The following is a 14949-nucleotide window of genomic DNA, read 5'->3' as shown; positions in this document are numbered from 1 at the left end:
GTTGAAGATCAGACTGGATTTTTAGAATACTTAATGTTAGTAATCCAGGTAATTCTAAAGGGTTCACAGTCTTTTTTTTGCAGTGGTGAAGTATGTAGTTGAATGTCTATCCTTGAACGGTCAATGATGTGTTGATTGCTTTTCAAGGTCTAATTAATCTGATTTTGGAAATAAAGCACACAAATCCATTTTTAATGTTTCTGGTCCATTGATGCAACAATCACTATCTTTGTTGAAGAACCATATGTAAATATTGGTTTAAATATAGAGCTTCAGTGGGTAGAAAAGTGAAGTTGCTGCTCTGGAAAAGGCAGACTATCAGGGAGATAGTGACAAAGGATAAAAATTCTGCATTTTTGTATATATCTCAAGAGTAGGCATTTCAATATCCCAGAGTTGCCAAAAAAAATGTAGGGCTTTCTTGTGATGGCCATTAGCAGTAGTTATATGCATGGCAGATAATCAGTGTGGATAAATTTTACAGTGCATCCAGAAAGTATTCACAGTGCATCACTTTTTCCACATTTTGTTATGTTACAGCCTTATTCCAAAATGGATTAAATTCATTTTTTTCCTCAGAATTCTACACACAACACCCCATAATGACAATGTGAAAAAAGTTTAGTTGAGATTTTTGCAAATTTATTAAAAATAAAAAATTGAGAAAGCACATGTACATAAGTATTCACAGCCTTTGCTCAATATTTTGTCGATGCACCGTTGGCAGCAATTACAGCCTCAAATCTTTTTGAATATGATGCCACAAGCTTGGCACACCTATCCTTGGCCAGTTTCGCCCATTCCTCTTTGCAGCACCTCTCAAGCTCCATCAGGTTGGATGGGAAGCGTCAGTGCACAACCATTTTAAGATCTCTCCAGAGATGTTCAATCGGATTCAAGTCTGGGCATGAAGGGATTGTGTTAAAAAAATGCTTTAGTTGCCTCACATTTTTATGCAATCGTTTTGTTCACCCCACTGAATTAAAGCTGAAAGTCTGCACTTCAACTGCATCTGAGTTGCTTCATTTAAAATTCATTGTGGTAATGTACAGAACCAAAATTAGAAAAAAGTTGTCTGTCCAAATATTTATGGACCTAACTGTATGTATGTATGTATGTATGTTAGGGGTGGGCGGTATGACCAAAATTCTATATCACGGTATTTTTCTAAATTATCCCAGTTTCACGGTATTGGACGGTATTTTTTTCCCCATGCATGAGTGAATGTTAACCACATTTTCCACTGGAATTACTGCAGTAGACTGATTAAGAATAACCTATTCCACTGTTATGAGAATTGTACATTGTACAAAAAAACATTTTAATGTGCGCACAAGTATTAATACAGGTTTGCATGGCCCCATAAAGTGATAGTTTTCAAGGGGGTGACACTAATGAAGAGAAGGAATCACATTGCATGACAGTTGCAGTCAAAATATAGAACCTTTTTATTGAACACATTTTGCAAAAACTTAGTCTATGATTTTGACAACTTATTTTCAACCATCCAAAGAGGCATTTAGACTTAGTAAAATATCCAGAGGTGCTTGTCAAAACTTGAAAAGTAATAAATAGTAAATATTTTTTGTGAACCAACTACACTTTGTTAATGTTAACTATATCTGTCCACTGACACGTTAAAGTGACTTTTTCAACAACTTTACCATCAATAAACTGCATAATATTTAAACTAATAAATAATAACAATAATAGTTAGTTAGTATTATTACTGATAGCTGCACTATTACTTCAAGACTTCAAGCGCAGGTGCATTACACAGTATTCACCAAATTAAAATAAAATAAAATAAAACAAGTACAACTTGGTGATGACATCCTTACCAACTGTACCATCATTTAGGCAAACTGCATTAATATGGACCTTGCTTCAAGCTAAGCTATATACATAAATAAAATAACTGCAACTTGCATTTACTGTATAATGCTATTTGTGGTATAGCCCTACGGAAGTGCATTAGGGCCACGGTGAAGAAAAAAAAAATACAGTAAAGAGGGAAGAAAAAAAACAAACTACCGGTATATGTCAAGAATAAAGTCGACATGCTGACTTTATTCTCGACATTTCCACTTTAATTTTGACGCTTATGTCAAGATTAAAGTCAACATTTCCACTTTATTTTCATAGTTTACTTCATAATTAAAGTAGAATGTCATAAACTAAACTTCATCCTAAAATCAATGTTTAATTTACTTGATTTTCTCAAACCCCGTCATAAGTTAATGCAGCACATTAAATGCTTTGTGTTGTTTTCCTCGACCCGGTTGTTAATCACTATGCTTCTTAAACTGACTTCCTATGCACTAAGAGGAGGCAGCAATCACCGCACAGAATCCATTCATTTCATGGTATTCCTGCTCTCTAAAAATTTAGAATGCTAAGATAAATACTTGATATCATTTTCATGATGAAATGCATTAAAGCAGGTATTACACATGCACGGTAGTGAGGCGGTAGTGCTGCTCCCTCGCAGTAAGGGGTCCCCAGGTGTACGTTCAGTGTAGAGACCTTTATGGCAGGTGTGACGAGGCTCCAAAAAACTGGATGTATGAATGGGTATCGCACAGGTTTTAACTTAAATATTGTGTAAATGTTGGGTTTGTGATCTTGTGGTCGGAGACATGAACACAGAATTCAATGTATGTTTTTCTGAGCGGGCTTTCTTTATTGCATGCGTGCTGTCTCTATCTGATGTACTAAAACCCCAGTTCCTATCTGTCCTTTTTCTTTCTCCACATAACCAATCAACACACGATAAATGTCTTTGTTAAATTAAAACTAGTTATAAACTTAGCCCACGGAGTGTTCAGAACTTTAAAAATATCTTCGTTATACATGTTTAATTATGCCATCCATTCAGAGTTGCTCCCATCTCTGAACGAGTCGCCAGCACATCGAAGGATGAATACAAGCAAAACACACACTAGCAGGGTCAATATAGCACAACAAAACCCCACATCCTACATGACTTTGAAAGGAAACTGAAGCGCCGAGTAAACCCACCAGAAAAACATGCAAATGCAAGGCAGGGTACACCCAAGACACCTTTGCTGCAAGGCAGCAGTGCAACCTCCACGCCGCCGTGCCCCCATATGATTAATGCATGCTTTAATGCATTCCACCATGAAAATTATATTAAGTATTTATTTTAGCATTCTAAATGTTCAGAGAGAAGGAAGATCATGAAGTGAATGTATTCTGTGTGGCGATCGCTGCCGGCGCCTCCTCTTAGTGCAAGAAGAAGTCAGTTTAAGAATCACTTAACACAAAGCATTTAATGTGCTATATAACTTATGACGGGGTTTGAAAACATGTCGTCACACTATTACACAGTGCCCAGGTACATTACACTGTATTGAAAACAAATAAAACAAGTACAACTTGACTTGCAGTATTATCCAGTAGTATAGAAACAGTATTTACACATCTGACCTTTTAAAACTAAAGTATCTCCAGGCTCTCTGTCCATTTTCACCACGCAGCATTCCTATGCTACCGCCCACTATTTGGTGGTGTAGCAGTGAAAAAGAGCCCATGTGCAACAAATGTTTAGCGGTGTAGCAGTGAAAAAGGTCCCCACTTGAACATTTTCCCGCTGCGCCACGTTCCAAACGTCGTTTAGGCAATTTAAACCGGTGTTGCGGTATAAGAAAAATCCATATCATAAAAAAAATTAAAAACGGTTTTCGGTATGAACCGGTATACCGCCCAGCACTAATGTATGTGTATATATATATATATATATATATATGTATGTGTGTGTGTGTGTGTATGTATATATATATGTATGTATATATATATATATATATATATATATATATATAATATATTTATATATAATATATGTATATATATATGGCTGAAATAGTTTTTACTGTCAAATAATGCAAAGAGTATGCGACATGTGTTTCACCCTAATTCTGGGCTCATCAGGCGTACACACTCACTGCATCCCCTCTCGGGAATCGAACGTCAGCGCCAGAGGCGAAGCACCTAATGCTGTGCTACGGCGTGTGGTTCGTTCATTTGACAGCATGTAGATCGGGTAATTACATTCATGGCATTCGTAGTCTGAATCACAATCTGATTGTATGGGCGGTTACCTACCAGGTAACGCTTGTGGTTGGTCAGCAAGTCGGCTAACATCCGCCACGGTGCCCTCTTTCAGTTGCGAGAAGCAGATCATAGAATGGTTGAAATAGTTTTTACTGTCAAATAATACAAAGAGTACGCGACACGTGTTTCGCATGCCATGAATGTAATTACCCCGATCTACATGCTGTCAAATGAACGAACCACACGCCATAGCGCAGCGTTAAGGGCTTCGCCTCTGGCACTGACATTCGAGGTTCGATTCCCAAGAGGGGATGCAGTGAGTGTGTACGCCTGATGAGCCCAGAATTAGGGCGAAACACGTGTCGCGTACTCTTTGCATTATTTGACAGTAAAAACTATTTCAACCATTTTATGATCTGCTTCTTGCAACTGAAAGAGGGCACCGTGGCGGATGTTAGCTGACTTGCTGACCAACCACAAGCATTACCTGGTAGGTAACCACCCATACAATCAGATTGTGATTCAGACTACGAATGCCATGAATATATATATATATATATATATATATATATATATATATAGTCACAGGTGGCTGGGGGTGGAACCCAGCTGGGGTGCCCGGAAGGACCGGTGGCTTTGGGGACCATGGGAACTGAGCTTGGAAGCTCAACCCTATAGGGGCCCGAGGTCACCGCCAGGGGGCACCCCGATGCCTGAGAAGCCGTGGCTCTCAGCACTTCCGCCACACCCGGAAGTGCTGGGGGGAAGGAGACCAGGGACACCTGGAGTGCTTTCGGGTTACGCAGCCGGTACTTCCTCTATATTGGGGAGTGCCGACGGAAGCTAATCGAGAGGCACATGGAGCATGTCCGGGTGGGGATAAAAGGGGCCACCTCCCTCCATTCAATGGCTGGAGTCGGGAGTGCAGAGGACAAAGTCCTGGAGGAGAGGAGTGGAGGTGGACCTGAGAGATAGGCACTGTTGTGTGAGGGCCTGGACTTTTGGGGAGTTTTGGGGGTGGTGTACACTTCTGTAAATAACTTATAGTGCAAATAAACGTGTGTGTGGTGTTTAACACTAGAATTACCAGAGCCTACGAAAAAACTCGTATATCCGGCCCACCTTAAATCGCTTCTTAAATCCGTTCACACCTCTCCACCAGCATCCTTTGTCCTCTAAATGTGCTGATAAAAGACAAGCTGCCAGCAGCCGGCTATTCCATCCCCCCACCGACTTAGAACGTGAGCGAAGTTTTCCCAGCTCACGCCTTGATTGATTATGTGGGAGTGAAGTGGAGTTTTACAGTGGAAATAAGACATCATTATTCTAAAGTAATCTATGTAAACACATTGTTAAAACAGAAACTTTTTCATATTTTAGTAATAAATGTTACAAAATGTAGTAGGCATAAACTATAGAATATATAAAGCCCGAGTTCCAAAGATCAAATAAACACTTCCACAAAAGCTTCAAGAATGATTCAACAGCTTCTGTGGCGTAGCGCGCTAAGATTTGCCTCTTAGCACAGAGCAGCTTTTCCTTGCCTCACAGACCTGAGTTCGAATCCCCGCTGGGGATGAAGTGTTGCTTTTTTTTTTTCTTTTCTTTTAAACCTCAAACGGACATAAAATTTATACATTGGTATGCACTGTCAGTTACTGAGATCGTTATATTTTCATGTGGGATGCTCCTTTTCAAATATTTTTTTAACAATTGAGACTGCAATTAACAGGAACAACTGTCCTTATAACTTATTTTTAAGATCCATAACACACAGACAGACAGAGCACTGCGTAATAGAGAGACAGACAGGCAGAGAAGTCACTAGATATATAAATAAACAGGGAAGCCACGTGTACTGAAAGAAAAAAAGAACATGTGCGTTGTCCTTGCTGCACTGAATAAGCGCAGGCGCTCTAACATCACCCCTCCCCTGATCTTAGTCAGATCGTGGCTTCCTGTTAATTGCAGTCTCAATTGTTAAAAAAATATTTGAAAAGGAGCATCCCACATGAAAATATAACGATCTCAGTAACTGACAGTGCATACCAATGTATAAATTTTATGTCCGTTTGAGGTTTAAAAGAAAAGAAAAAAAGAGCAACACTTCATCCCCAGCGGGGAATCGAACTCAGGTCTGTGAGGCAAGGAAAAGCTGCTCTGTGCTAAGAGGCAAATCTTAGCGCGCTACGCCACAGAAGCTGTTGAATCATTCTTGAAGCTTTTGTGAAAGTGTTTATTTGATCTTTGGAACTTGGGCTTTATATATTCTATAGTTTATGCCTACTACATTTTGTAACATTTATTACTAAAATATGAAAAAGTTTCTGTTTTAACAATGTGTTTACACAGATTACTTTAGAATAATGATGTCTTATTTCCACTGTAAAACTCCACTTCACTCCCACATAATCAAGGCGTGAGCTGGGAAAACTTCGCTCACGTTCTAAGTCGGTGGGGGGATGGAATAGCCGGCTGCTGGCAGCTTGTCTTTTATCAGCACATTTAGAGGACAAAGGATGCTGGCGGAGAGGTGTGAACGGATTTAAGAAGCGATTTAAGGTGGGCCGGATATACGAGTTTTTTCGTAGGCTCTGGTAATTCTAGTGTTAAAACATGCCTACCTGTCTGTGTCCGGGCTGCTTTCCTATATATATATATATATATATATATATATATATATATATAATGTGTGTGTGTGAAAGAGAAATATTATAAATAGGAGAAGAGAAAAACTGAATTTTAACCAAAAAACATCACTACATTCATGTGTATATGTATGTGTATATCTGAGACTGCTTTGTAGGCTTAGAATGCAGATGGGGTTCATTAATTGAGGGAACAACTCTGCATTGTACTTGCAAATTCTACAAGAGCATGTTAAGGTGGCTATTCATAAACTGAATCTTTACAGAATATGGGCCATATTGATAATATCCTTAGAAATAATTTTACAACACAGTAGCAATTTCTTCAATTTCGTTGTTCCTTTGTAAAAAGTGACAATGACAATAAAGATCTATCTATCTATCTATCAAAACTATTAGTAAGATGTATCATAGGGTGTAGAAAATATTTAGCTGAAGCCTTGCCACTGAAGAGGATGCCACCAGTTACTAAATCTAAAGGTTCAGGTTGGAAAATAAATGGAATGAGTGTGTGCATGTGTTCAGTAAAGGATTGAATAATTACTGTGTGTGTACATTTTTTGTTTAATCAGGTTTTTGTCTGTTAATAGGATCCTGAAAATCGGATCACATTTTAGTTGAGACTTATACGAGGATACAGGTAATGTTTGAGGAGTTCACAGACTTTCTCACCGCAGAAATTTTCCCTCTTGTTTGTTAAATTTTAAATTTTTATATTAATCTAGTTTTTTCCATCATTTATCATGTTACAAACTTTGTAAAAGTACTTTTCTAGTTATGTAGCAGATTAAATGAGTCCACTAATCTTTTGGTTTAGTGTACTCTTTGGCTTTAACAAAGACAAGTAAATTATTAAATCATGAAGTACTTATTACATCTTGATTTGGTCCAGGGTTTGTCTTCTGAGTTCCTTGTCAATGTTTACACTGTGGGGTGTGACTCTGGGCAGCAACATTTCATTTTAATATTATGCACAAGAAGAGCTAATGCATAGTAGGGGAACTGTGTTGCAGCTTTCATTGTGGAGTAGGGTGAGAGAAGAGGAGGAATTGAATATTGTAATGTCAGATTGTAATATTTCTCTGTTTTTCTCCAGCAGAGCAAACCTGCTTATGCTGCCTCAGCATGTGAGGTAAACAAAGAAAGAAAAAACCCCAAGCCTGAAGAATGCAAGCCTTTTGCCCAGTCCTCAGATGGCTACTTTGCAGAGAATGGAGTGGAAGGCAAGGCAGCTTCCCACTTGAATGGAAACACAGGGGAAGCTGGACCTCCCAGCAAGCCTGAAAGTGCCTTGAGTAATGACTCTAAAATGTGCAATACAAATCCTCACTTAAATGCACTAAACGCAGACAGCGCCTGTCTTGGAGACGAAGCTCTGAGCACGTCTGTCTTAAAAAAAGAAGAGTAAACCTATTTTTATAGAGAGGGGGAAGGATAATGGAGGGTTTAGGTTTTGGAATATCTGGAAAGAAGGAAAGCCTACAGTTGAGTACATTTTTTCCTCTCCGTAAGAGAAAAATGAGGACTTTGGAAATTCAAATTCCTCTTTTGGTGTCGACATGATTAAGCAAGAATAGTGTCTTTTGTTACTTTTTTATTTTGATTTCAAAATAAAGACAAAACCAGTTGCGGTCATAATGCTAGGAACATAAGGTGCATTTGACTCCCGACAATAATGATCTGCATAAACGTTTCAAAACTGCTCTTGAAATAATGAAGCAGATAAGTGCGTTCATTTGACAGATTTAAGTGCTTTTAGGTTCTCCGATACTTGGCACCAGATATATGCCATTGTAATTGACTTGTGTTGTGTCACACTAAATGCTTATTTGAGACTTCACAATTTACAGAAGTAACACACAACCATAAGCCCTTTTGGGATTTATCACTGTTTTCATGTTTACTTTATCTTTTTCTTTAATGTGCAAAAAAAAAAAAAAAATTGTCAAATTGATTACCTGCAGGTTGAATAATGGTGGCTTACATTCTGACAATCTGAATGCACATCATATTTCACTATATAAATAACGTGTTAGAAAATAATTTAAATACATATAAAAATCAGTGAAATTGCAAACTACCTTTTCAAAGATGTAAGACATGAGGCGTTGTGCTCCATTTTGCATCTGGAAATGCCATGCATCCGTGATCATTGAACAATGTAGTTTCTCAAATCAGAATTTTAGAGCATTAGCACTGTTTCAGCTAAACTTTCTGCATGGTTCATGGTTTTTAAGAAGTGTGTACTTATTATGCATGTTCTCCTTTTTCTCCATTCTTACAGGTACTGTGCCCATTTACAAAATTTTACAAAGGCTTAACAATCAGTACTAGTCCTATAAGAAAAGTGTTAACTGTTTAGTCAGTAACTGATTTGCTCTAACCTTTTAAATTTTGTCGTTATTGACCTCTGTTGCATTTTATTCAAGAAAATTTACAAAAAAATATCTAGCCACTTTGAATATTAATGTTAACCCTGAAGTATTCATTATTGTATACATTATTGTTCTCTGTTGCTGTTTTATGCATTCATATTAGGAAAAAGAACATCTCTCTGATAAAAGTATAAATGAAACAAGCTTTGAATTTGGGGAAAAAGGGAAAAATTTTGCCCCCTTTTTTGGTAGCTGAATATCAGTTTGCAGTTTGCTTGACCTTCCCATCACGAATTTAGCATAAGTAAATAAAACTGTACTCATTTTGATGTTTTATTAGTGTTTCCAGACTTACTGTAACTCTGAATCAGAATCATTACTTTTTAATCTTATTTTCCATTTAATCCTCCTGATGCTGTTCCTCGCACATTAGTGATCAGAAATAAAGTGTAAACCCCCTCCCACCCCCTGCCCGCAAAAGCTAAATAGATTACTGTGATGTAAGTTGAAAGGAGTTCTACCTAAACTCATGGATTGTAAAAGAATGGACTACTGTTGGGTTGGCTGAGTGTTGATGGGATTGTCATGTGATGTACTTGAAGGCTATTGAATGCAACTTACAATGCTTAATAAAAGTCTCTATTCTTTTAGTATACAAACGGCTATGGCGAGTTACTTCTAAGTGGACAGCATGTGTGGTTGGCTACAAATAGGAGCGAAGCAGTAATTTTGAAAACCAAGAATCTACATAATTCTGATTGGCCAGATGTTTAGACCCAGCAGGACAAGCCATTTTTGTGAGGGCCTGCTGCGTATCTTTTTGTTAGACACTTAAGTTTCAACTCGACAGAAGCAGGAGGAAGTTCCACTGTGTGAACACTATAAAAATTAGCACAAGCTGCCCTGATTCGATGTGTTTGTAAGAAAAGCTATGGTGCAAGTATCTGACATAATAAACAAGAAGAGATATGTGAAATATTAATGTGTGCTTCAATTTAAATGCCAAACCCTTTATGCACTGAGGGGTTTTGGCGTCACTAAACATAAATTAGTAGTCAGTAAGAACACTTCAGATTTTTAAAAGAAAACATTTAAATGATTTTTAAAAATCTTGGTTTACAGCAATATTAACTAGGTTAAAAAACTGAGTTTTACAGTCAATAACCAAGACATATGATGACGCACATCCCTGGAGTTAAATCTGTCCGCTCCCTTTGTGTCAAGTTTAGCTGTCATTTGCTGCTAGGCACAAGGTGACCCTCTGTTTGGAAACATTCAGCATCTTATATCTACGTATTCTTTCAAAATAAGTATGGAAGGTTTTTTGTTTTTTATATGTTTTAAGAAAAAAAATATACAGACGCACACACGCTATACATTATATATATTTATATAAATCTCTGAAGCAACAAATACATTTGTAAACAACGTGCTAATAACTTGTGCACTTAACCAAACATTTACTCTCAAAACTATTTTTCATGCCATTCCTTAGAACAATTTAGTTTATCAGGAAGCTTACTTTTTGTATAATAGATTGGAGTTTTTATGCTGCAATTCACCCGTCCTCTTCTACCTTTTTTTGCAGTTGCCCCACAAAGGTTTATTTATTTATTATGGGGGCAACCCCCAGTTACAGCCAGAATATTAGTAAAATCTGTAAATGTACAAAAGAAAAATTATTAATTGGAGTCAAAATCATGAAATTCTATAAATATGTAAAAGAAAAAAAAGAGTAAAAATCATGAAATAAAATATTTACTCTCTTACTGATTGGAGTATTCCTGTTAAACTGAGGTCCACTATGCTAAATGAGTCTTTATAAGAGACGAAATAAACAATCCATTCGTTTTAACCGACAAAAAAACACAACTTTCTTGATATTTTAGTTTATAATTTAAAAACGGAATAAGAATCTGAAAATTTAACAACATCACATTCTTCTTCTTCTTCTTTCAGCTGCTCCCGTTAGGGGTTGCCACAACAGATCATCTTCTTCCATATCTTTCTGTCCTCTGTAGCTTGCTCTGTCACACCCATCACCTGCATGTCCTCTCTCACCACATCCATAAACCTGCGCTTAGGCCTTCCTCTTCTCCTCTTGCCTGGCAGCTCTATCCTTAGCATCCTTCTCCCAGTATACGCAGCATCTCTCCTCTGCACATGTCCAAACCAATGCAATCTCGCCTCTCTGACTTTGTCTCCCAACCGTCCAACTTGAGCTGACCCTCTGATGTACTCATTTCTAATCCTGTCCATCCTCTTCACACCCAACGCAAATCTTAGCATCTATAACTCTGCCACCTCCAGCTCTGTCTCCTGCTTTCTCCAACCCATATAACATAGCTGGTCTCACTACCATCCTGTAGACCTTCCCTTTCACTCTTGCTGACACCCATCTGTCACAAATTACTCCTCACACTCTTCTCTACCCATTCCACCCTGCCTGCACTCTCTTTTTCACCTCTCTTCCACAATCCCCATTACTCTATACTGTTGATCCCAAGTATTTAAACTAATCCACCTTTACCAACTCTACTCCCAGCATCCTCACCATTCCACTGACCTCCCTCTCATTTTACACACATGTATTCTGTCTTGTTCCTACTGACCTTCATTCCTCTCCTCTCTAGAGCATATCTCCACCTCTCCAGGGTCTCCTCAACCTGCTCCCTACTCTCGTAATAGATCACAATGTCATCAGCAAACATCATAGTCCACGGGGACTCCTGTCTAATCTCGTCTGTCAACCTGTCCATCACCATTGCGAATAAGAAAGGACTCAGAGCCGATCCGTGATGTAATCCCACCTCCACATTGAATGCATCTGTCACTCCTACCGCAGACCTCACCACTGTCACACTTCCATCGTACATATCCTGTACAACTCTTATGTACTTCTCTGCCATTCCCAACTTCCTCATACAATACCACAGCTCCTCTCGAGGCACCCTGTCATATGCTTTCTCCAGGTCCACAAAGATGCAATGCAACTCCTTCTGGCCTTCTCTAAACTTCTCCATCAACATCCTCAGAGCAAACATTGTATCTGTGGTGCTCTTTATTGGCATGAAACCATACTGCTGCTCACTAATCATCACCTCACTTCTTAACCTAGCTTCTACTACTCTTTCTCATAACTTCATGCTGTGGCTCATAAATTTTATTTCCCTGTGGTTACTGCAGTCCTGCACATCCTCCTTATTCTTAAATATCGGCATCAGTACACTTCTTCTCCACTCCTTAGGATCTGGTTAAAAACCCCACTGCCATCTCTCCTAAACACCTCCATGCTTCCTCAGGTATGTCATCTGGACCAACAGCATTTCCATTCTTCATCCTCTTCAAAGCTGTCCTTACTTCCTCCTTGCTAATCCGTTGCACTACCTGATTCACTATCTCCACATCATCCAACCTCTTCACTCTCTCGTTTTCTTCACTCATCAGCCTCTCAAAGTACTCTTTCCATCTGCTCAACACACTCTCCTCGCTTGTGAGTACGTTTCCATCTTTATCCTTGTATCACCCTAACCTGCTGCATATCATTCCCAGCTCGTCCCTCTGTCTAGCCAATCGGTCCTTTTCTCCCTCCTTAGTGTCCAACCTCTCATACAACTCATCATACACCTTTTCTTTAGCCTTCACCACCTCTCTTCACCTTGTGCCTTATCTCCTTGTACTCTTGTCTACTTTCTGCATCTTTCTGACTATCCCACTTCTTCTTTGCCATCCTCTTCCTCTGTATACTCTCCTGTATTTCCTCATTCCACCACCAGGTTTTCCTCCTTCCTCTTTCCAAATGTCACGTCAAGCACCCTTCTTGCTGTCACTCTTACTACATTTTCTGTAGTTTCCCATCTGTCTGGTAACTCTTCACTACCACCCAGTGCCTGTCTCACCTCCTCCCTAAACTCAACCTTTCAGTCTTCCTTTTTCAACTTCCACCATTTGATCCTTGGCTCTGCCCTCACTCTCTTCCTCTTCTTGATCTCCAGTGTCATCCTACAGACCACCATTCTATGCTGCTTCACTACACTTTCCCCTGCCACCACTTTGCAGTCTTCAATCTCCTTCAGACTGACTCTTCCGCATAGGATGTAATCTACCTGTGTGCATCTTCCTCCACTCTTGTACGTCACCCTATGTTCCTCCATCTTCTTAAAATACGTATTCACCACAGCCATGTCCATCCTTTTGTCAAAATCCATTATCCTCTGACCTTCATTCCTCTCCTTGACACCATACCTACCCATCACCTCCTCGTCTCCTCTGTTCCCTTCACCAACATGGCCATTGAAATCCGCTCCAATCACCACTTTCTGTCCCTTGGGTTCACTGTTCATCACTTCATCCAACTCACTCCAAAAATCTTCTTTCTCACCCATTACACACCCAACTTGCGGTGCATATGCACTCACAACATTCATCATCACTCCTCCAATTTCCAGCTTCATAATCATTACTCTGTCTGGCACTCTTTTCACCTCCAAAACACTCTTGACATACTGTTCCTTCAGAATAACTCCTACCCCATTTCTTCTCCCATCCACACCAAGATAGAACAATTTGAATCCACCTCCAATCCACCTGGCCTTACTCCCCTTCCATTTAGTCTCTTGCACACACAATATATCAACCTTCCTTCTCTCCATCATATCGGCTAACTCTCTCCCACTATCAGTCATACTGCCTACATTCAAAGTTCCTACCCTCAGTTCCACTCTCTTTACCTTCTTCCTCTCCTCCTGCCTCCAGACACGTCTCCCCCTCTTCTTCTTCTTTTTCTTCTTTGGCCAACAATAGCCCAGTTTCTGCCAGCACCCTGTTGGCTAACAGTACTGGTGGTGGTCGTTGTTAACCCGGGGCTCAACCGAGCTAGTATGGAAATTTGTATTGTTGTCCGCATATTAATTTGGCCAAGTTTTCCACCGGATGCCCTTCCTGACGTAACCCTCCCCATTTATCCAAGCTTGGGACCAACATGAAGAAGCACACTGGTTTGTACATCCCCTGTGGCTGGGTTAAAGTTAAATAAACTCTGAGAAGAATGATGCCTAACACATATATGTAGGTTTTTAAATAAGCCCGATTTAAAGAGTGACAAAAAACGTGACATAAAATTGTTGCACTTTAAGGCTTAGGATTTTCTACTGTATATAGAGAGTAAATTTTTTTAGTTTTTGTTGCTTTTTTTCTTGTAATTTACATCTAGTGTAAACTAAGCACACACATACATTTTCATACCAGCGCTGAGTTAGGAGGGTGGGGTGAAAGCCTTTGCTGGTCATACAGATGCGTACTGTACACCCACACCGCTGTTTGTCTGCCACTGCTGAGCCACAGAAGGCCGTCGCTGCCTCGGGAGCTCATATGACAGCCCACCCCAGCCACTGAAAGGATCGACCGAGCTGCACGGGATTTCCTTCGACTACTTGTAATCGCCCAAACTTCACCAAGCGTTCGTTTCATTACCCCACCCGACCCACTTTTCCCCATCCAAAATGAGGCACTTCCAATTTAATTTCCATTTGTAGTTTTGCTCATTTCTGTCTTTGGTTGGGTGGTCTGGGGTTCAAAGTCAAGAACAATTGAAAGTGGGATAAGACATATGGCATGTAGAGTTGAACCCTTGGAGAGGAGGTTGACTATACAGTACAGTGAACACGCCACTAGCTGAAATGCCAACGTGAGTGACATGAAAGGTTCATTTGATCAATGGGGGGTCTTCGAATGAAACTTTGAGAAGTGCAGGTACAGCGTAGCAGAACTCATAGATACGCTAAGTCGAGACTGATGGAGCATCGCACAGTAAACTGACACGGAGAACCTGCAGCAGATGGCCTCCAGGTATG

The 14949-nt window shown here is 39.5% G+C and overlaps 1 protein-coding gene across 2 annotated transcripts in view; it reads left to right on the top strand.

Moving 5' to 3' along the window:
* The window catches only part of LOC114669031 (constitutive coactivator of PPAR-gamma-like protein 1), a 93346-nt gene extending 83590 nt beyond the window's left edge, over positions 1–9756 (top strand). Inside the window, exon 17 of one of the 2 annotated variants that reach the window (XM_028825127.2) lies at positions 7822–9756. In XM_028825127.2, the coding sequence (XP_028680960.1) occupies positions 7822–8130 (309 nt within the window). In that variant the 3' untranslated portion in view covers positions 8131–9756. Of the gene's footprint in view, positions 1–7818 lie in introns of both variants that reach the window. The other variant, XM_028825126.2, reaches the window with a different exon arrangement.
* Positions 9757–14949: the final 5193 nt, after the last annotated feature.

Source organism: Erpetoichthys calabaricus, chromosome 18 (assembly GCF_900747795.2).
Source record: "Erpetoichthys calabaricus chromosome 18, fErpCal1.3, whole genome shotgun sequence".
Lineage (NCBI taxonomy): Eukaryota > Metazoa > Chordata > Cladistia > Polypteriformes > Polypteridae > Erpetoichthys > Erpetoichthys calabaricus.
Note: the sequence above shows the minus strand (reverse complement) of the source record. Positions and strands in the feature narration are given on the sequence as shown.